At 35.9% G+C, this 24,941-nt stretch overlaps 1 protein-coding gene across 10 annotated transcripts in view; it reads right to left on the bottom strand.

Annotated features, from left to right (window-relative positions):
• LOC110453702 overlaps positions 1 to 18,439 on the bottom strand; it is an 82,090-nt gene extending 63,651 nt beyond the window's left edge. For all 10 annotated transcript variants that reach the window (XM_021502770.1, XM_021502778.1, XM_021502771.1 and 7 more), the window contains exons 1-2: positions 18,316 to 18,439; positions 18,119 to 18,195 (exon numbers count right to left, since the gene is read on the bottom strand). In XM_021502770.1, coding sequence (XP_021358445.1) covers positions 18,119 to 18,195; positions 18,316 to 18,398 — 160 coding nt within the window. In that variant the 5' untranslated portion in view covers positions 18,399 to 18,439. The remainder of the gene's footprint in view (positions 1 to 18,118; positions 18,196 to 18,315) is intronic.
• Between the last annotated feature and the right edge of the window lie 6,502 nt (positions 18,440 to 24,941).

Genomic DNA, 24,941 nt, shown 5'->3' with positions numbered 1-24,941 from the left:
GATGTTTTAGATTTTATTGCCGAACAGTGAGGGTTATACAGGTGTCCAGTTAATTTATTTGCAAGACCATGTTGTAATAACTGGAAACGTTTGTAACAGACACAGCAAATACATGTACTTATTTTAGAAGTGTATTCACCAGACAATGTCAGATTTGTATATTTATAGACTTCGTCTGTATCTTCACTGAAGTTCAGGTAAAAATATGAGTTATGATTTTTTTTGTGAAACTGAACAGAGTTTCATGTGACATCTATAGACACTTATATAATTACTGGACTTTCATTACAGAAAGTCTGGTCAGTAATGTAAGTCAAAAACCCATCAATAGCAACTCCATTATATAGAAACATCCCAATAACTGATAGACCTGCTTAATTGCTTTGGCCATAAAACGTATAGCCTGACATAACAAGATAGACAACTCTCATTTAAATCACTGGACTGTGGTACCGGTCTGCTCATATAACCCTGGTGTCAGGTAGATAGATACATGTATATACCACACCTATAAAAGGCAACTAACTAGCAGGTTTTGTTAAATACACTCACTCAAATATGTTACTGAGGTATTTGTGACTATTCCACATCTCATACACACCAGATAATTATAATTAGGTGTCACCAAGTTGGTTGGCACAATATTGCAAGGGATTTAATCCTTGATTAGTTAATTGCATTCAACTGTATTGATACATGTAAAGCATTTACAGTCCATATAAATGACACAGCTTTGCAGGCAAACAAAGAGCTGTGTCATTCATATATATATTACTGTAAATGCCTAAATGCTTACATTTACTATTTTTGGAGTCATTTTATATCACAGAAATAGGAATCTGCCTAATTAAGTTCAGGATTTAGTTCATTTAGTTCAAATTGGTGTAAGCGTTGTGTATGCTTGTTCAATGAATAGAGAACAGGCATTGTCCATGGAGAGTCAAAACATTTACTGGTATATCTAACATCTCAATTATGATTTCTTAGTAATGATGATATCCACATGTTGACCCTGGCATTTACAGTCTAGGGTTACATGTATATAGAGGCAGTGTAATAGAGTGGTAAATATATTGATATGAGCACAATAATGGACAAATGGTTTTGTCAATTTTGGAAACTAAAAATTCCAATCATTGAACAATATATGTCAAGTATATTCCTATACTAATGCATGTCATAAAAAGTATCGCTGCACTCTAATATGACATATACCGGGTAATGTATAATACTGGGTAATGTGTAACACTTGTTTCGTGGTTATTGTAAGATCACAATGACAAGTGTAGACAGACCAGAAGGTAGATCTGAGATCAGAGAGTGACTCGGCTCACTGCACACCTATAGTTTTACCCGAAAACGCCTCCTAGTCTGAATGTATGGTCAGGTTAGTGCAACAATCCTGATTTACAACTTTCTCAAAGTGAAATTCTTTACGTGAACAAAGTTAACAGAGCATATACTTTTGGAGTCTCAGATTTTTTATGGCAGTAACATGTATTTTTAACAGTGCTTTAAGCAAGAATACCTAGTACAAATTTGACTTCACATTGACAGATAGAATTTGTCTGGGAGATTTTTTACCTGGGGCCCTGATCTGATCAGGAATTATCTTGTGTTAGATCTGCTGATAGAAACCTCATATTGAGAACTACACAATCCCATGTAACCAGAGCCAGAGGCTGACAATTACAGTCACCCCTGAGGCCTAACGTGTCTGTAGCCTACCGCAGATAGTAACTGTACCCACTAGACGTCTAAAATTTCTCCAATATTGAAGTTATTGTAACATGCACAGTAGGAACACCATGTATATATCAAAAGTCAGTATGCATAACGATAAGGGAATGTTACCTGCACTTAATGCTGTTTCAACATTTAGAATTTACTGCACGGTAGCTATATTTTGGAAGATGTGTCTTTTAAATAAGGCATGCTAAATTTTATTTGGCATTTAATGAGATATATGTAACATTTTGGTTAAACTCAACTTTCTATAACCTTTTTACCAATCCCGTAATCATAAGATGGCCCAATCCACCTAATATACTAACTACACTATTGTCGACACAATACACTATTCCCTATATGCATACATAGCTCTGGGACCCTAAGGATGCCCCATCCACCCCAATACATACATATATATACAGACCTCTGTGGCCATTGAAGGATCTCATCTAACCAATACACAATAATATTCAATAGCATTCTTAAGACATACAGACCCCTAAAATTCAAAGGAGGCCCTGTCCACCCTCTTCACTACATTACTCCTCATGAATACACCCCCCTGAAACCTTACGTGGCCCTATCAACCTAATACACTACATTATTCAATAGTAATACATACAAACCCCTGAAACCCTAAGGAGGCCCCACCCACCCGATACTCTGCACTATTCCTCATGAATACACCCCCCTGAAACCCTAAGGAGACCCCACCCGCCCAATCGCTACATTATTCAACAGTAATACATACAAACCCCTGAAATCTTGAGGAGGCCCCACCCACCCAATACACCCACTATTCCAACAATATGGTTAATGTATTGTACAACTCCAAAATCTATAAGGAGGCCCCATATACCCAATACACTGCAATGTTCCCTATGAATACACCCCCCCCTCCCACCTGAGGCCCCATATACCCAATACACTGCAATTTTCCCTATGAATACACCCCACCCCCCCTGAGGCCCCATATACCTAATACATTGCACTGTTCCCTATGAATAAACCCCCCTGAGGCCCCATATACCAAATACATTGCAATGTTCCTTATGAATATACACCCCTGTGGCCCCATATACCCAATACACTGCAATGTTCCCTATGAATACACACCCCAGAGGCCCCATATACCTAATATACTGCAATGTTCCCTATGAATACACCCCCCGAGGCCCCATATACCCAATATACTGCAATGTTCCTTATGAATACACACCCCTGAGGCCCCATATACCCAATACACTGCAATGTTCCCTATGAATACACACCCCAGAGGCCCCATATACCTAATATACTGCAATGTTCCCTATGAATACACCCCCTGAGGTCCCATATACCTAATACACTGCACTGTTCCCTATGAATACACCCCCATGAGGCCCCATATACCCAATATACTGCAATGTTCCCTATGAATACACACCCCTGATCGAGGCCCCATATACCTAATATACTGCAATGTTCCCTATGAATACACTGCAATGTTCCTATGAATACACCCCCTGAGGCCCCATATACCTAATATACTACAATGTTCCCTATGAATACACTGCAATGTTCCCTCTGAATACACACCCCTGAGGCCCCATATACCCAATACATTGCAATGTTCCTTATGAATACACACCCCTGAGGCCCCATATACCCAATATACTGCACTGTTCTTTATGAATACACACCACTGAGGCCCCATACACCCAATACACTAAACTCTGTTTCCTACAGACAAACATTACAATAAGAGTCACTCATAAGCTGTCACATAAAAAGACATTATGGTGTAACTCACAAAATAAGGGTGCTTAAAACTAAACCATCGGCATATCATGTAAGCAATATCCAGCGTTTGGTCTCAATTGTCTCTCACAAAAACCTACTGGCTGTGTATGTACACTATGTACCTGTATAGTTGGTGTCCATTTCAGGTAAAACCTTTTACCTATTTTTAAATTGTCAATCACAACACACTTGTTTATCACCTGTAAAATGGGTTGTAGGTGGTGTTACCTGTACAGTGTGCTTTAGACAGCAGACCTACACTTCCCCAAACATCACACGGACCAGTTTTAATAGCCAGATAACGACTGACTGACGAGGTCATTACAACACTTATACCCCAATTAGTAATCCAAAAACTCCTTTTAAGGGAATCGAAGCTAACACAAACCATATTTCAAGATAATTTTGAAAGGGTATCCGTATGGAACAATATACTTCTCCTGTAAAATACAATATAATTATAGGTTTTAGGTTTTTCAAGGAATCAGGAATGTATATATTCCCATCTCTATAATAATAGTGACAGTGATTATAAGATATTTTATTTTGTGTATGAAAAATTGTAATCAAACACATTTTATATATGATCAAGATGACCTTTCTGAAAACAAGCTCATCAACAGTGAATAAAATCTTTTATTCTATCCTTAGTAAGGAATGTTTTCTAGGGGCCGCGGTGGCCAAGCAGTTAAGGCGTCTGACATTCAGCTACCACTAGCCCGTCACCACAGGGTCATGTGTTCGAGACCTACATGGAGCAGTTGCCAGGTACTAGCTGTAGGTCGGTGGGTTTTTTTTTCGGCTTTCCTCTACCACCAAAACCTGGCATGTCCTTAAAATTTAAGTTAAATGACCATAGCTGTTAACAGGATGTAAAACACAAACAAACCCAACCAAAAAGGAACATTATCTGTCTTGTAAATCATTACCCCTTGCAGGCCTATCACACATGAAACAGGTACAACACAGGATTTTAAACGTAGGATTTGCCACCAAATATTAACTGTAGTTTGACTCCCACTCAATTTAAACCATTTTTTTTCTTCTGAAAGGCAAATGTGACCATAGGAATGTTTGGGATTGGCATTGTCAAGTTGTTATGAGTTAACTTACCTGGCAAAGTATGTTTTCATTGAAAGCGTTTAACAATCTAAGTAGCTACAGGGCCCAAATCAAGTTGTCAAACCTTTCCAATTACGACAACTATCAATATATTTTAGTACTTTATAATTGAGTTTTATTGTTATATTTCCATATTATTACCTCTGCATGTGCTTGTATTTATCTATATGACACTAAAAGTCTACAAGTGTATCTGAGTATTGATCTGAGAAAGATCAAGTTTAAAAAATATAATCAACAATCTGCTTATGTGGCATGCAAAAAGAACCCCCATTAGACCGATTTTCAAAATGAAAGATGTCGGCAAATTTCACCTGGCTAAAAGCATAATGGACACATTTTGGAGGGGTTCACAGCTTGTATACATTTTTTGTCCTGTAACTGATCACATACTGGCATTTATATGATATCAGCTTTACTTTAACATCATTTACTTACAAATACCCTACATGTATGTGTAATCTAATCTGTTCCTTGTTAAAAAGATGAGGCTAGGCTTTGAAAATAACTGTTAATGTGAAAAATATCACAACTTAATTTTCAGCAAAATATAAAATTATTTTGAACATTACGTTATCTGTACTTTCTTGCATAATGGACTATTTAAACATCCCCAGTCATATAAAGACTCCAAATTGCCAGGTACTGGCCATCATCAGGCCACATGCTGGTGGTTTTTCTTCAGAAGCATCAGCTTTCCTCCACCACCAAAACTTGCCTTGTCTTTAAATTACCATAACTGTTAATAGAATGACATCCACAAACCAACCTAACCAAACAAGACTTCAAAATATTAGTGCCATATATCAGCAATATAAAAGCAAGTTTCATTGACTTCCTGTAGGCTACCAAGTCCCCAAACTGTAACTTCATATTCAGTTCAGTTTTGGAAGATACTTTGAACTGATGATCTGGAGTTTTGAAAAAAGGTCGATATTGTTTCAATGGTTTTCCAAAGCCTATTCCATGTGGAATATACCACTAATATTGGGGTATAAATTGACTGTAAATAGACAGAAAACAGGAAAAACATACAGTAGCATGGTCAAAATCAATTGACATTTATTTCGTGTACTACCCAGGTAGAACAGATGCGGAGGCTGGGAGTATCCAGCATCCGTAACCCGACACTCGGTCACCTGACATGATTACTCAACGAGGACAGTCACTACATTATATAGCTATACATAAGAATGAGTTCAACAAACCAGATGATGGCTTACAAACATAAACTAAATAATTCATAAAGTCCAAATAGAATGTGTACCATCAATAGTTCAATATTCTATATGAAATCATCACATAACCCTAGGGATCTTTAAATCAATAACTCAGGGTAGAGGCTGATGCCCCACACATGTATATGTTACTACCATAAACTCAATGTTAAATGTAACAACCAGTTTTATGTGAACCTGCCAATTTAACTCATTTACCCCTACATTTTTAAACTGGACTTGCCCAGACTTTGATTTGGTAAGGTTCAATTGTGACTTCAGGGGTGAATGGGTTAAGTTGTTATCCTAAGACAATCAAGATCAGTAGATTCTGAATGATCAAACTATATAGGAATCAATATTAATTTCTGAACCTCAGATAAATGCAACGTACATATAATCATACTTGCCAACATTTTGAAAATTCCATGGAGGAGATTCTGCATGCTCAAAATTAAAACTAGGGCTGCAACGGTTAGAAATAATGCAAGTCGGATAACCGTGTGTGCTTAACCCAACAGAAACCGAGTAACCATTTAAAACTAGGGCTACAAGGTTAGAAATAATGCAAGTCGGATAATCATGTGTGCTTAACCCAACAGAAACCGAGTAACCATTTAAAACTAAGGCTGCAACAGTTAGAAATAATGCAAGTCGGATAACCGTGTGTGCTTAACCTAACAGAAACCGAGTAACCATTTAAAACTAAGGCTGCAACAGTTAGAAATAGTACAAGTCGGATAGCCGTGTGTGCTTAACCCAACAGAAACCGAGTAACCATTTAAAACTAAGGCTGCAACAGTTAGAAATAGTACAAGTCGGATAGCCGTGTGTGCTTAACCCAACAGAAACCGAGTAAACATTTAAAACTAGGGCTACAAGGTTAGAAATAATGCAAGTCGGATAACGGTGTGTGCTTAACCCAACAGAAACCGAGTAACAATTTAAAATTAGGGCTACAACGGTTAGAAATAATGTAAGTCAGATAACTGTGTGTGCTTAACCCAACAGAAACCGAGTAACCATTTAAAACTAGGGCTGCAACGGTTAGAATTAATGTAAGTCAGATAACCATGTGTGCTTAACCCAACAGAAACCGAGTAACCATTTAAAACTAGGGCTGCAACGGTTAGAAATAGTGCAAGTCAGATAACCGTGTGTGCTTAACTCAACAGAAACCGATCGCCAGTAACCAAGTTTTTTATGCCATGAAATACAGCCCTTTATTTTGACAAAAATATGATAACTCAATTCACTAAATGCATAACCAAAGATAACTCAATACCTATTCCTTGTAAATAATGCTGTAAAACGTTGCAGATTCTCAAAATCATTATGAATTGGCTACATCAGTTGCCCCCGACAGGGACATTTTTGTAGTTTCACTTTCATTCATGTGTTGTCAATACTATGTGGCACCTATTTCTGTGCATCAATTCCGGTCGGAACAAGTTACATTGTTCAGCAGAATGTCAGTCGATATTATGTCATTCAAAATTTATCGATACATGCACTCAATGGTTTGGTAAGTATACTAATCGCGATTGTTTTCAAGGTCTGTCAAACATTCAAGAGCGACATTTCTGACCGGGAAAATCAACAAATATTGAACTACATTTTTGACGCTTTCGGGTATGTAGATTTGCTAACCGGAGAGTACTTGTAACCGAACTAAACCGAGCCTGGGTACTCGGTTACCTGTTTCAGCCCTAATTAAAACATAAATAAAAGGTATGTATATTCCCCTTAGAGATAAAATAATTCTTGAAAATGACATATGTTGAGTTGTTCTTTCAGATAAAATCATTAGATCTTAGAATTTAGGGATAGTTGAGCAAATTCAGTGGTTGGAAAAACTAAATTTAAAGGTCCAAAATAGGGAGTCTTCAGTATGTATAATCAGGATTGACTCACAATGCATAGGTTAACCATATCTTGTTTTATCAGTGTTAAAAATAAAGGAAATCAAGTATTAATTATTGGCTTAACAAAATCTTGTTAAAAGTTCAACCAGATTTTCCCCTTTTTTTTATATACAGGCATAGTTTTTCTATGTATTGGTAGAAATTAATGCCTGATTAAGTATGAGGAATGTTCTGATGTGAAGAACTATAAAATGGCCATAACCTGACATAAAATTGTTTCAGTAATAGGCATCAGGTATGTTTTACAAATTGTCATAACAGGGAATATCAAAATGTCATTAAAAAACCAATTTAAAGAAAAACACTAGATAAAACGGCACTTAAGAATGCCTCTACCACTGCCTAAAACACATTTTTCTGTCCTAAAACATACTTACCATGTCTTTGCTATGTATCATAATCATTTGTTATCCATTTACAGCTGACCCTAAGTTAGGCCTAGCTTGTACTGAATAATAAACATTCAGATAATTTTGTTAACCACTCCAGGGTTCGGCCTTTATATGTTCTCTATTTGGCTATTGTAAACTATTTCGGAGACTTGAAGCTTTATCAGTAGTTATGCTACATTAGTTACGACTTTGGTGATTAAAAATGTATTGCTGCTTTGGTTCAGGCAATTATGCTGATAAATGGATAATCGGTAAAAAAGAATGAAATAATTTAAGAGGTGGATCAATATTATGTTGCCTCTGTATATTTTCCAACTCAATTGTAAAGTCACTTTTGTGTTTAAACAGACCGAAGGCAAGAACAAAAATTAGTTTTTGTGTTACAATCCAAACATTGCAATACAAATCTAAATTATTAACATCAGTCTGTGCTTATTTAACATTTTTGTTTGCCAGCTTTCTATTAAATGCTGTAGTGACAGTCATCAAATAACTACAACCAAGCATTAAGACCCCAATTTTCTGTAAAAACTTTATAGAAACTGAACGATAATGAAATATTAAGAGAATTGAACTATAACAGACAACTTGTGAAATGATTTAATTGAAAGAGGATTTTCATTTTTTATTAACAAATTCTTAAGACAACATAACAGGGACATTAATGTTTCTTAAATCATGTCTTACAAACCTACAAAATTCAGTAAAAAATGGTGGAATTTTTAACAATCATTGGTGCTGTAGATCGGTACCTTTATTTATCACATAATGTACTGTGTTATCCAGTGAGTATACCCATGTCATATTTTTTGCGTATTAACCTATGTAATATGACCGATCAGCCCTATGATTGGTTGTAAGTTTCAATTATTTCAATTGTGACATCTCGCCTAGGACAAGTACATGACGTTACAGACATACGCACTGGAGTCAAAATGGCGGCATTTTACATTTCAAGGTTACATGAAAATTGCCGTTTTACACAAATTAATGCCACAAATCTGATTTATGTGATAAAAATGATCTTACACTCATTTTCATTTCATATGAAGTTGATGAAACTTGTCACAATTTTTTTCATTTTAGCTTGCCAGAGGCTCGCTAAATTGAAAAATGAAAATAAAAATAAAAAAAAATGAAAATGAGTGTAAGATCCTATAAAACTGTGCAAGTGTCCCTTGTACATGTTATTATTTACTTCCTTGTAGTGATGAACTTATAAATAAAGGTAAATAAAGAATTGAATCGAGTGGTACCACAGCCTGCATCACCTTGAATCAGCATTGCTACATTGATTGTGATTATCACAAAACAATATTTGCAATGTAACTGATCATTTAAATGTTTCTATACTACTATAACTTTACATATTTAATTAATAATAATTAATTAAAATCACAATTCTAATTCATTGTAATTTTAATGAATTAATATCACAATTCATTTCCTTCGTATGTTTGGTATTGGTTTAAAGGAAACTGAAAACTTCAATGAATGTACAATACAAAAACTGCTGACTAAGAAATCATGAGTAAATAGTGGCTGAAGGCCGAGTACTCCTAATGGGAATTTTGTTTTTTATTTACCCCAACCTTTATTGTTGTATAAACATCAGCAGGTTGAATGGACATCCTTGCCTCAGGCCACCAGGAATACTAAACTCATTCACGAACAGGGCTACCTACACGTATAAAGGGATTTACCAGTCTTATTTAACACTAAGCCACTAAAAACATGGAATTATGTGGGACCAGCAAAAAATCTGTAAAGTCAACAGACTTTGGAATCAACATAACATAAACATGTGAGACAAAGGCAAGTGTGGCGATATACTGATCTATATATATACCAGCAGACAGAAGGACGCCCACATCCCACAAACTCAAATAATCTACTCATAGTGTAATCAACTCGAGGCAACCCCTTTAGTTGGATAATAAATTCCTGAAGTTCCGCTTTAATATTTTTTTTGTAAATATTAATTTATAGTGTTTATGTTGTCTATACATACCGTAAATTACACAAAATAACGAAGGTTAAAGAATTGAATACATTGGTAGTTAAGCAGAAGTTGATCTCAGTGCAAGTGGAGATAATGAAGGTAATTATATTATTCAATAAATATGTTATTTATCTTAAGTAAATACCGTTACAGGGAAGATCTATGTTTTAAATCCTTGAAACTAAGTAATTTTAATTGTTCTTATCTAAATTAACTTTTACATCAACAAATACATGAAGTTCAAGATTCGATCTTGGGAAGCCTGATACGTATTGTATTCCAAATTGAACAGCAGTCTATAGCTAATTTGAAGGAATCTTGTACCCGAATTGAAAAATTATGATCTCTGGCTAATATTAGCATTCTCGTGTCTGATAAATAAAATGATGTGGGCCTAGAGTAAGGATGTACAAATTATGATCAGAAAATGTTTTGTTTTTCTTCAAAAAAGGCTATACCACATACGTAATAACTACATTTGTATAAACATGCATTCATGATCAATGGCCTTACAAAGTCAGACCAGGCATTTGGGTAAGAGGAACAATCTTTGTTTTTTTGTCCCCAAGCCTAAGTGATAAACACATTACAAATATTTATTTACCCACACAATGTGAGTGAAGTCTTATCACACTATTGATACTGTTTACTGATAAACTAACATCCATGTGTGAACCAATACACACATCATACAAGGCAATGGAATAGGATATATTCCCACCGAAACTGTGTTCACTCATCAATGAACTCATGTGTCATAGCTGTACTTGTGAATCATGCTGAATGGTACAGGGTTAGACTGTACTCCCAAAACCCCTCAACGAACAGTAGGGGTACCCATCATAAAACTTATTTAACCCTTTCACCACTGTAGACCAAAATGGACTCATCCAGGTCAATGCATGGTAGAGTCCACTAAAGTTACATAGGGGTGAAAGCGTTATATTTTAATCACATGGCTTTAACAGCGTTATGTAATGAATATGTCATATTTCTCACTGCTAATGCGCATGCCTTAGATCAAAAGATAGATTGATTGAGTGGTTTATGTCTGCTTCACTATCAACTAGTTGGTTATCCAGCAGAGGATGAACCTACTACCAAAAGACCTGATGTTTATATATATGTACAGGTCTAACACGATAAGATCAGTTTCATTTTGACAATATCTTGAGACCATCATTAGAAACATTTGGATGACGTTTGGCTGTTCACAAGGGTATTTTTGCACTGATAATACACTCCAGTACCACAAATATTACATGAATTCTTACATTACATCATAAAGAAAGTTCTCTATCTCTATACGTATATCATCCATATGTATGTAGTCAAGATTTGAGAGCTGAGACAAAAGACATGATTTCACGACATTATGATATATCAGATTCAAAACAAATAGACAGTCAAAATTGAAGACTTAATGATGGAAAAAAATGGGTTTCCTGCAAATCTTTACATAAATCGACGTTCTTGGTAGTGTTGTCAAACCGATCTTGAATTGCTTACATTTCATACATGTCCCAAAGTTTACTTTTTGTCCACAAGGAATCATGACAAAAAGAAAACGTCCAGACCTGTTTCATTTAAGTCTCATCAGAAATCAAAATTCATTCAGTATCGTACAACACAATTAAAATTATAATTTTAGGTGACATCACAGTAAAATAATTTTGCAGTTAGTATATATTTATCCTTACTTACATGTAAATGCCAAGATTGATTTCAAAACACATGATCATAATAAAGATATCATGCCTATAATCAGAATATCATGGTAACATATATTTATTTATATTGCAGTCGGAAATATTACACTGTTGTTTCCCCATATAGTATGCAGCTCAGATAGATTTTTCACCAAATCTTCAATTTTAAATCTTTAAATTACACGTAACTGTAATTACATCTGTTTATCCTGCTATAATTATCAATCATGAATATGTATTTATGTACATTACTGATATAATACTGGGAAAATTTTGTCAGACGTCGTAAATATTTATTGAAATGTATATTTCATGTTTTATTATCAATCATCGAAATGCATGATAACTATATTTGCAAAATTTAAAATAAATAAAAAATGTATGATTAAAAGTCAAATCTTTAATTAAAAGACTATTAAAATGTAAATCAGTATTATAGGAGACATATTTAATCACACATATCTTTTTTAGAATATTTGCAAATTAGCCTTGGAGCTGTCCAACAGCAAGGATTTGACATTATAATAAATAATCTTTGATCACTAGATTGGTAAGGTTTCTTTGATAATTTCATTTATAATAAATTAATTTTGAAGGTCTCCTTGAATTTCACTGTATCAGCAGGGATCCCCTATAATAAGGTCTTTCAGTAAGACATCTTGCAAGGATTGATTTTACTTCTATAGCTGCTTTTGTCTAAAAGCTAAATAACAATGATCAGGCACGTAACTGCATATACACTGGTATGCAGGTGAATCCACCAAATTTCAAAAAGAAAATCAAAACCAAACAAAAACACCTTTTCCAGTACCCTTGTTCTCGTATTCCGTCTTTGCGTATTGCAGAGTTATCTTCTCTTGTGAGCAGGTATTGATTGTTAGGTCATTGGTTTGTGTGAGAAATTGTGTGAGAAAAATACGTTGTTTTCTTAAAAATTGATGACCGTTACTCTCACAAACAAATGGCGTAACAAACAATACCTGCTCACAAGAGCCGATAACTCTGCAATACGCAAAAACAGAATAGCTACCCGAAGCCCTGCCCTGGACCTGCTCCTAACTGAATCCACTCCAAACAAAGGGCTAGCTATACTCCTGATATTTTCTAAACTAACTTGGATGAAACCTTCTCAATGATTCAGTATTTCAGCTACACATACATGTTCATGTAGGTAGTTACAAGTTTGATATTGCAGCTTGCAGCTGAGTCAGGGTGGTCAGGTGGTATAGTGGATATATATCACACTTGCCTTTCACCAAGGCGGCTGGGGTTTGATTCCCCGGTCAGAAGTGAAATGGTATGGGTTCACCTGCCCTACCACGTGAGTTTTCTCTGGGTATTCAAAACTAAATAAAGTTTACATATACAGCTGAGTCAGTATAAGAAATCATCGAGTCAGTAAAAGAATCAGAAAGTACTCTGAGTACCTCAAATACATTATTAAATGGGTCTTTGGACTTACATCTGATCAAGGGTAAAAACACAGCTGATTCACCTCAATTTTATCAACCAATTGATCATTGTTATATATCCTTTTATCACATGTACATAGTGTACTGTGTTATCCAGTGAATATACCCATGTCATATTTCTTTGCGTATTAACCTATGTAATATGACCTATCAGCCCTGTGATTGGATTGTAAAATTCAACTGTTTCAATAGTGACATCATACGCCTAGGAGAAGTACATGACGCCACAGAGTTACGCACTGGAGTCAAAATGGCGACTTTTTACATTTCAAGGTTACATGAAAATTCTCGTTTTACACGAATTAATGCCACAAATCTTGATTATGTGATAAAAAGGATCATACACTCGTTTTCATTTCGATTACATGAGTTTCCATTTCATATGAGATTTATGAAACTCGTCACAAATTTTCATTTTAGCTCGCCCTGAGAGGCTTGCTAAATTGAAAAAAAATAAGGCTTGTTTCATAAATCACATATAAAATGGAAATTCATGTAAGATCCTATATATACGAAACACTTACATGGAGATAATTTTACATTTCCAAACAACCTTGTTCAAATCTTTTTCTATGTCTTTGCAAGATTTTAATGATCAAGTCTTCAGTCTAATGGCCCATCAACACAATAAGGTCTTACAGTTGCAGAGTAGAAAAGGAATAGACACAATAGATAAGGAAACATTTGTGGATTCACGGCCTGGCAATGGGATTTTGTTCATTGAATGATAAGCGAGTGGTCCAGTTTCGAATGTGTCGAGACCCTCGCCAGACAATAGGTGTGGCCATGTTACAGAGATGATTAGCTGTAAACAGTACCATCGACATGAACCAGATTGCCCTCCCAGTTAACTAAGCATAAAACCTCCCTATCCACAACCTTCATGGTAGATATTTCTTGTCTGTGAGATAATCATCATAGGCATTATAATAATTCTCTTTCCAAACAGACAGTGTACATGTAGTACATTCTCCCTATAATGTAGCCTGGCTTTGTTTCAGCCTTGTTAGATTACCCTAACAAAATGTGCTTATTTGTAGCTTGTAGAGTCACAGATGGTTAAGCTGTCCAGACATGGCAGGTCCTAATTCTGTCTAGCCAGCCTGGACATGGTAGTGTATATCATATATATGATATTAAGACCATACATGTTAACCTTCACCAGAAGTCCAACACTCTGTGCTCTCAATTATGTCAGCTATACCAATTTTAAAATATTCATGCAATACACCTGTTTATTTCAAAATTTTAACTTAGCCTGGTTATTTTGAATTGCTGCACATGTGGAATTGTCTATATATTTGGATCTATGAATGTGAACTTGTATTTATGATCAACAGACATTTTGTCACTATCATCTATGACAGTGGCAACAGGTTGTTGACCATTGATAAATTCAACTATTCTTTTTTTTTTGGTAATTGTGGCATCGGTAAAACCGTTTGGTTGTTCAAATCAAACGTTCTAACAGTTAGGCAATTTCATGGCGTATACAGATCCTGATATGATGACTTTATGTATCAAATTAACCAAAATCTTGAGTCGACTTATGTTGATCTGAAGGTTTAAGATATGAACTATTAGATACTGATGACTCCTATTTGTGCTATGCTGTTTATGATACAAATTAAACAAACTTGCACCACCAAAAATTTAGGTTAAACTTTCACAAAAGTTAAACAAGAGTTCAGCGAAGCGGTACATATGATACGCCTGTCAAATGTCGAATGAGCAGTTTGCCACAAAGGGCCATAAGTGCATAAATTTTGGAGAGATAAGCGTCAATTCTACAAAGGGCCATAACTGCATTAATAACCGGCAAATAATTTTGGTTATCGAAGTTGTCCGAGGTTTCATGGCAATGAACCTTCCTACCAAGTTTGAAATGAATCCATTCAAAATTACTCAAGTGATTGAGCGGAAACTAATGGGTGCCCGCCTGCCTGCATGGTTGTACTGAAGCTATAACACTGTTTTAGTTGGATTTATTTAGTATATGCTCTATAATGATAACTGAAGCTCATAAAAAATATAGGATGGGGCTTGTGGAAATACTCCTAACCAGAGGTCAATATGAATAATGTATACAGGTATAAAGACTTTCCTTATGCAATTAATTATTGGAAATTTGAACAATAACGGTACATAATATAGTAACACATGTATGGAACAGAGTAAATCTGGACTAACAATCTGAAGAAATTTCAATAACAGCAGGACAGAGTTTCAAGCGACCGTTTCTATTTCAATATTCTGGGAAATTTGTTATTGTAGACCTCTAGACTAATTGTATGTTAAAAGCCTCTGGCCCCTTAACTTCTCAAAGATGCCAGATAACAGACACCTATTACATAGGATGACATCATCAATAACTCCTGGTCTCGTATCTGTAGGGTTAGGTCAATGAAGCAAACATTTACCACTACAGCCTATGAGAGCTATGAATCTAGCAGTAGAAACAGTATTTGTTCACTGAAAGGTATAATGCCAATGAAACAAATATTTGACAGCTATAAGACATCTGTATAGGTCAATGAACTAACTTTAGTACATTTAAGTGCATGACACCAATAAAACAAGCATTGGCCATGGTCACTATAAAGTACAAGGTCAATGAAGCAAGATATAACACTTTAGGTAATGAGGTCAATGAAGCAAGTAAAAATTAGAACAGTAGGATGCAGAAATGTTTGTCCAGTATAGGATATAGGGTCAATGAAGCAAGTATTTTACAACTAAAAGTAAAAGCTACGAGGCCAATTAAGCAAGCATTTACTAAAGTGAGGTGTTAGGCCAATGAAGCAAGCACCTGTCGAATAGAGGGTAATGAGGCTAATGTAACTACATGTAGTTGTATTTTACAACTAAAAGGTATGGAGCCAGGGTTTTTGCCAGGTGTTTATAGGGTCTGGTACAGGGACCCATTCCCAATTGAAAAATGACACTGTATTTTCCCAATTTCAGTCTTTATTTTCCCCAACTGGATTAAAAGGAATGTTTATACAAGTTTCCAGTCATTATATGTGCAACGTTCAAAGTATTACCGTCCATGAAGGAACATTCAAAATACAAAAATACAAAAAAATTGAATATGAATAAACAAAAACACTGAAAATAGATGTGTTCATTTAATTGCTATACATTTTACTGTAAGAAACAGCTAGAGAAAAACTTTTTGCAAATCACATTGTAGGTTTTATTTTTTCCCATACATGAACATGTGGGGACACTGGTGGAATTTCCTATTTTTTTCCAAATGCTGATGATATTTTCCCAATTCCTGCCCAGGGGCTTTCCCCCAAAATAGCTGGTAAAAACCCTGGGAGCCAGAGATGCAACCACTTATCACGAAAGGGTATTGTAAGGTTCACCCATCCTGACACTGACCACACTCGGCATTGCTAAAAAGTGAACATGACCCTAGGTTATACTGATTGCTGGAAAAGCTAGTTTTTCATTGGGTTGTACATGTATTTCCCAATCTTCAGCCATTACACTATTCCCTGTGAGAGAAGTTTTATCCGGAGCCTTGGCCTGGGGAATTCTGTTGGGTCCTGAGCCTGCACCTTCCCTATTCCGTCTTTGCGTATTGCAGAGGTATCTTCTCTTGGGAGCAGGTAGGGATGGTTACGTCACTTGTTTGTGAGAGTCACGTCATCAACTTTTGAGAAAACGCCGTAATTTTCTCACACAGCCCAATGACGTAACAATCAATGCCTGTTCCCAAGAGAAGATAGCGCAGAGATATCTGCAGAGTTATCTTCTCTTCGGAACAGGCATTGATTGTTACGTCATTGGGCTGTGTGAGAAAATTACGTTGTTTTCTCAAAAATTGATGCCGTTACTCTCACAAACAAGAGACGTAACAATCACTACCGGCTCCCAAGAGAAGATAACTCTGCAATACGCAAAGACGGAATAGCCAGAGGGAACAAGGTACCCCAGGGCCATATGATGCTGCCACCCAATGTAACAAGCACAATGGTTCCCATCATCCAGCCAATGACCGAGTCTGACATTGCTAACTAGTTATTGTGTCCCAGGTTATACCACACATTTCCAATTTTTTTTCCTTGTCAAAGTTAGGAGAACTCTTGATCACATCAATACTTACTGTCAATTGAATAACCTGGAACTTGTGAATATTTCATTAATTCCTGATTAATAATCAGATAAAATTTATAATGGATTCAGAATAATTGAATTTACACGTCTCATTTCATGTTATCATTTTTTACCAAGAAACTGACATTATGCTTGCTATTTGAACAGAGCTACAAAAATTATCCATGTGACACAACTGTCAAAGCGAGACAACATCTATTCTGCACTAAGGTACAAAACAGGTTTTATTACTCTGTACACATGCAAAAATTATGCATATAAACTTGACCTAAAATGTTTGTTACATACGGTATAGACAAATAGTCAGTTAGCCGAGACCATATACAGCTGACCTGTGTTTTCATTGACAGGTAAACAGATAAATACCAGTATAACATCGGGAGGGTTGTTTTCTCGGGGTTTTTTCAATGCATGTAAACCATATGCAGAAATCAGTTCGCGTATGATTATTCCTGAGAAGTGTTATTCGTTTTTTATTCAAATTCACCTGTCTCCCGACACAGGTGAAGTTCAGGTTCGTGATTGCTTTTCGGGTCACCTCTCATAACAAAGTCATCGACGCCATTGTTTATAATATTTTAGACGCAAAAATTTCTTTAAAAAAAACAACAGGTATGCACCTGTACAGAAAATTAACCTACCTTGCACCTGCTTGTGACCTGTTTGTATCGGCACGCCACTCAAGGGATGCAACCAAGACGTCGTCTGAAGTCGGTCACTGTCAACACAGGTAAAGGAGATCTATAAACTCATACCAAATAAACATGGACGCTTATCCAATCGGCCCATCATTAACACACAGGTAAGAAAATGATATATATGACACATGTGTACTTACTCAATAAAAAATACCCTCCCGTCCCTCGTAACACCGTAACTCAGGTGTGCAGGTAGTCTTTCCCGAGGGAGGTTCGCCGCCATGTTCGAAAAACTTGGGAAAATACCTTTCGCTGTTCCGGTTCCCTCCCCCTGATAAATATTTGGCATAACAATAGTATGTATTGCGCTGAGAATTGGGGGACGCGGCGGGTTTTCTTTAAATTGAAATAAAACGTTTTTTTCAGTTGGCCACCTGGTTCAGTACCGTAGAGAATATGTATATAATATTAGGTACGTACAATCATATACGTGCTGAGAGCGAAATTTTAAGAAGCTGTCAAATTGCGAAAAAAGTCAACTAGCTTATGTCATCAAGCTATCACAAAGTCAATATCGGTGGTAACGTTACCCCAAACGGAACATGCTATCTTGCATTATAACTTGATGGGTTATACACATCCCTGGTTATACTCTTAGTCAAAATTCATATATTTTGTTTTAAACAATAGGGACAAACTTCGTCTGCTTACACTAAATTGAAAAATTCACAAAAACTGAAAAAAAAAATCAATTTAGTATCACCACGGACTTAGATTCTAATTCCGTGGTATCACATTTCTCAACAAGAATAATATTTGTTCAAATGAAGATTTGAAAGAAAAAAAAAAACTTAATTTTATCAGAAAATGTCAAATCTTTCTTGAAATGTGGAATTTTGTTTTAAACGTTATTAATCATTTTCAAAAATTAAATAATATCCTGAATTTTTCCATTTTGGATACACTGGTACTCCAGGAATATTGATAGTTTTTTTTAAGAAAAGTTCCATTTTAGCAGAGACGTATAATACATACGTTATATACGTCTCTGATTTAAGCAACCCTCACGTTGCACAAATTGGCACATGGTTATAAATTAATGTTTAGAATGGTACTTTAACATTAAATTGTGTATTTTACTTTGCTGGTAGGATAGTAAAGATATTTATCAGCATTTCCACCAAAAAGGTAGAGTGTCCAAATTTCCTGCGAGATTGATGGCTCGGAGCCCTTCTAGTTCCGGTAGCATCCTCCACTCCTACATCCCGACCGAGAAAATAGTAAAAGTAAACGTCTGTCAGGTGTAAATTAGCATCATAATTTAATCCGATTTTATAAATTTAGAAGCTTTGTGGGTTTTTTTTTAAAATTAGTTACTGTGTTTTAAGAATACTTAAAAAACCTTCTCTTTTGTTGTAAAAAACACAAAAAAAATCCAGTTAAAATGTTGATGTTTAAGATTGACAAAAAAATTATTCAGTGGCAAAAAGGCAGGAGGGTGACCGTACCCCCCGGAATCCTCACCCCTCCGATCCGCCCATGTAATTATTGGTAATTTAAAACAAATGAAAACGAAAAATCGGCGGTAAAATGAGTACGATTTATCAATCTGTGTATACTACAAAATTGTTCATTAACTAATTATTTCAAGGGAACATTCCCGTTTTCACTACGTGTATATATTGGTTAGTTGGCAACAATTTGGATACACTAAATAACATTAAGATTTGGTATTATAAAGGTTGTAAACTGGAAACCGTAGGCAAATTTAATTATCTTGGGGTCCTTTTGAATTCAATGGAACATTAGAAAAATATCGCGAAAACATAAAGTTACAGATTTTGAATGTATTAAAAAAAACATGGTTCGATCAATATTAAAGCAGTGTATTTGATGCGTACGTAAGCAGTGTTTGGGTTGTTAGAAATCGTGGGAACTCGTATAAAGACCTCTCGATGTAGATCATAATGTAGTATAAAATCAAATGTACAAAGTAGACAGCCCTTTATCTTCTGTCATATATTGAAATAATTCGATACAGTTTGGCATGGTATATTAAGCTGCTGTCAGAATGAAACACTTGTATTTACTTACATTTTTATTTGATTGACAACATAGCATTGTTCTACTGTAAACAAATCTCGCAATTTAGATCAGCATTTTATTGTTGTTTTATTAATACACACTTTAAGAACGTTCTTAATGAGGTCTTGAGTCCCTTTTCTGTTTTACATGACACAGATATTCACACTCATGCCAATATCAAACGACCAAAGTTGAAAAGTATTAGACCTTTGACCATTTGAAGCACATACTTCCCCGTCTCGCTTTATTTAAATATAATTTTCAAAGTAGACTCAATATTTTTTAAGAGTTTGGTCAATCAAACCTCACAGCCTCGTATGGTTACATCAAATACTTTGAACGGTTTATTTCGTTCTCTCAAACTTGCCTACCTGGCACCTCACTACACTGGTTGTTCATTGTTTTGTTTCTTCACACCCACCTTCTCCTTTCCACGCCTAACATCTCTCTCCCTAGATTTCAATATCGACCAAGTGTTGGTGTTTTATTATGGAAGATAAAGTCGTAAGTCTATAAGAGTTATTCCCCTTGAAGGTAAAGCGATTATACCACGGCTGTATGCCAACTGGCTTCCACGCATGTATTGGTTCTTGTAATCAACTTAATTAATTAAATGCACCAACGGTTTGGTAGATATATACTTTTATAGGGAGTTCACTTTTATCTAGCCAGACTAGGCTGATTTATATACATTGTCACAACATTTTTGATGGGGCGGATAGGAAAAAATAAATTAAATAAAAAGGTAGTCATTTCGGACTCACTGCATATCAACCTTCCTTTGACAGGTGGAATTAAACTTTCAACATACCCTTTGTATTTCTTTAAACCAGTATGATCAGTATGATACACACAAACATACTGGGTGACACGTTTGCTGAGTCAGCACATTTTTAATTTTATCTCTATCATAGTTGAAATCAATGTAAAGTAAATCTTCATAGTCAAATAATATGAAGAGTAAATACTAAAAGTTATAAAAGATAGCTGCGGCTCGGGAAACTAACCCATTACATGGTAAAAGATGTGACTAATGTGTCCCTTCCTTCCCGCAGAACCGAGGGTCTTCTGCTAAGAGACTTAAGATCTACCTCTGTTCTTTTCTCATTTCTCGAATTTTTCTTTTCGAACGTGCCTCCCAATGAACAATGTCTCCGTATAACCCTGACTGCTACGAGGACATTGAATCCCCAACAATCAGACAATCATAAACCTGCAAAACAAATAAGTTTTTTGAACATAACAATGAAAAGGTATGTAGAAAACAACACACTGACTCAGCATTACCTATTTGATTCAGAAAGTCGTCTTCTCTTCAATACGAGACCCGACAGATGTTTGCAGTTTTTTTAATGTCTTTTAATATACGAATACATGCTTGCTAGTTATGGCAGCTGAATCCTGCGGATTCCCAGGGGGATTTGTCAGATGTGGGACAGGCCTCACATATGATTGTTCGTCACTGCCAACCCTTGTCTATCCGGTCCCACATCTGAAGGCACGGGTAGTACATGCTCAGTATGCATTCTATGCGTTCAACAAAGTAGGCAGGTCCTTCAGAAGTTTTAGGAGTATTCTTGCTCCCTCCTTCTGGTTGCACCTCTGTAGCTAAGGCAGCCTTGGTTTACAGTGCTGTCGTATTCTCTGGTGGTGTAGCCAATGGCCCAGGCACCGAGATGGAATTTCATTTGGCAGCCTCGGTTCAAGACGATGCACTCACGCCCAGAAAGCCTCCACCCTCCCGCGTGAAAGGCTATCTCGGGAAGCCTTACTCAGACAGGCTTTTCAGGTCGATCAGGTATTCCTGGTATGTTCTCTACAAATCACCATGGGCATGTGTCTGCGCTTTATTCGTTGCACTGGTTACATGTACGATACAGGTCGCAGTACAAAATTATGGTGTACACTTACAAGGCACTGAATGGAATAGCTCTTCAGTATCTACAAGAGCTTGTTACCCTGTATCAGCCGTCAAGATCACTGCGGTCGGAGTCAGAAGCTTTGTTGTGTGTCCCAAAATCTCGAACTGTGACCTACGGAAACAGCTGCTTCGGTAGGGTTTCGGCTACGTTGTGGAATAGCTTACCATCTGCTATAAGGAAGTCAAATACCCTGGCCAAGTTTAAGAGGGACATAAAAACTCACCTCTTCACGTCTGCATTTTAGAATCTTTGCAAAGACGTCATGTAAATACCCCCCTTTTATTTGTTCAATTATGTGCTCATTGCTTGTTAAATGTATGAAAGTGATTGCAAGCCTTTGTTGTTTGTTTTCACAATTATAACCATTACTATTATCCATATGTTGTAAAGCGCATTAGAGAAATTTTACAAATTATATAGGGCGCTATATAAATGTTGTATATTATTATTTATTATTGATGTGTCGATAGGTAAATTGATTCGGACAAGCAGTTGTCCATATGATCCCCGGCTTCCTGTTGTGCTTGTTACATGACTTTACTCCTGGTACTATTGTTGGCTATCGCACTGCAATAGCCAGTGTTTTAGGAGACATACTGTGAGACATAATGTGGGCATAGCCTCTTTTCTTTCTGGCTTGATTAGGGGTTTTGGCTTGGACATCCCTTTGGTTAGTAATCTTGTTCCAAGTAGAACCTGGCTCTAGTGCTTAGATCGTAGATCCAGGGACTCTATGAGCTTATGTGGTCTTCCTCCTTGAAGTGTTTCACCATTAAGATGGTTTCCCTCCTTATTTTGGTTTTAGAACGTAGACGGAGTGAGATTCGTACTTTTATCTTCTTATCCCTCCTGTATTTGTTGATCAAGGAATTATACTGCAAACTGCAACTTATCCAACATGTATGGCTAAGAACTAGGTTCCTGGGTTGTCCGAACCCTTTAAGATTCAATTTCTTGCTTCATTTGTGGGCCTTGAAGAGCAGATATGTGCTTTGTATGTAGTTGATATGTGTGTGTGGGTGTGTGTGTGGGTGTGTGGGTGTGTTCTCGATATCAACAAATTTTGCCCATCAAACAGTCTCGGTCTGTTTACAGGTGTTCCTGTCAGGTTATCAAGTTGCCTGTGATAGTTCTAACGATCAGATTCAGCCAGTTTGTAAGGTAAGTGTGCATAAGGTCAAGGCTTTGGCTTCGTCACGTGCCGTTCTGAATGGATCTTTCTTTCAGGAGGTCAGGCAAACCGAATTCGTACATTAACACTGTCGTGTACCTGTTACAGATTGGTCTTTTCAAGATGGCGGACCGAGATCGTCACAGAAGGTAGGTTGTCACTTTAAGCTACAATATCACTTATTCATAAGTATACTCTAACCGAGACAAGTAACAAGTCTAACTAAAAAATACTCGAAATTTATATTACAGGATTTGTTTGCAGCTGATTAAAGAACTGTGAATCCTTCACAAAGTTTGGCAAACTGTTAAACTCGGTATCGAAGCGTGGTTCGCCGTGAGTTTTTGCTCATATTGAATTACTTAAACAGTCTCATGTTTATCTTTATTGACAGAGACAATCTCGTTTAACATCCGCTTTTACGTAATATGATGTTTATGCTTACAACCCTAGGTTAATTAGAATAATGAAGGAAAACCATTTTGTTTACGTTACGGATTGGTTTTCATTTTCATGCAATTTTGACGGAAAATGTTATGGATTGGTAACAAAAAGTTATGCATTTTGGTTACGGATTGGTCCCAAATAATGATCGGGGCCGCGGTGGCTCAGTGGTTAAAATTAAGACAATTGCATACACTTAAATACTTTTAATGGGTCTTTTTATTCCTTTCTTTGAAATTTTCTCCTGCATCTGTGATGATTGTTTTGTTTTGATAGATATTTTTTTATGTTTTTGTTCTATAACATTGTATTGTGTATAATTATGTAATGTATATCTGTTTGTGATCAATAAAAGATTAAGGCCATGGTGGTATTTTTTTTTTTTTAATTTTTCAGGATAACATATATAAAGAGTGCGTGGTAATTTTCAGTCACAATAAGAGCTAAAGTGAAAGTACTTTTCACGACTTCCTGTATTTAGAACTGCATGTGTTTCGGAACACATTAGATCATGGATTCTAAAATCGACCTTTGACCTTTAGAACCACCAATGCACCCTTTATGGATCAAACAGCCATATGTACAGTACCATACACATGTTTATTTTGTTTGGCTATCTGTATTCATTTCATTTCATCAGATTTTATTGACTTTATATATGTCAATTGGATTGGACATCAGGCTAGACCTATTTAAGTCCTTTCCAAACTTATTTACAAACATTACATATATTCTGTAATACCAATCCAATTAAACGGTACAGGGGAGATAACTCCAATTTAGCTTGTGAAATGAACATTTAACAACTTTTGTTTAATCATTTTCTGTTTATGTTTTAGATATTAACAATTAAGTAAATCATGTATATTTATTGACAACCCATCCTACATAAAATCCAAGGGATACCCAAAAGTCCCTGTGTATAAACACATTGGCCATCCACCCACTGGATATATAGGATAAGTTGCCAAGAAATAAACATTTTGTAAAATTTCAGAATATGATATGGATTCATATAGGAAAATGTAGTTATAATTATATATTATTGGATTTGATTCTCTTAAAATTTATTTAATAAAGCACTATAGAATATTCATGTAACTATGAAATGAAATGATTTCATTATTTTGATCCAAGTTATTTACAATAGTGTCATATATAGATAATAACTGGTTTACAGTCGAGTCTCTTGGTAAGAAACCTG

Source organism: Mizuhopecten yessoensis, unplaced genomic scaffold (assembly GCF_002113885.1).
Source record: "Mizuhopecten yessoensis strain PY_sf001 unplaced genomic scaffold, ASM211388v2 scaffold7491, whole genome shotgun sequence".
In the NCBI taxonomy this organism is placed as follows: domain Eukaryota; kingdom Metazoa; phylum Mollusca; class Bivalvia; order Pectinida; family Pectinidae; genus Mizuhopecten; species Mizuhopecten yessoensis.
This window is presented reverse-complemented; position numbering and strand designations above follow the sequence as displayed.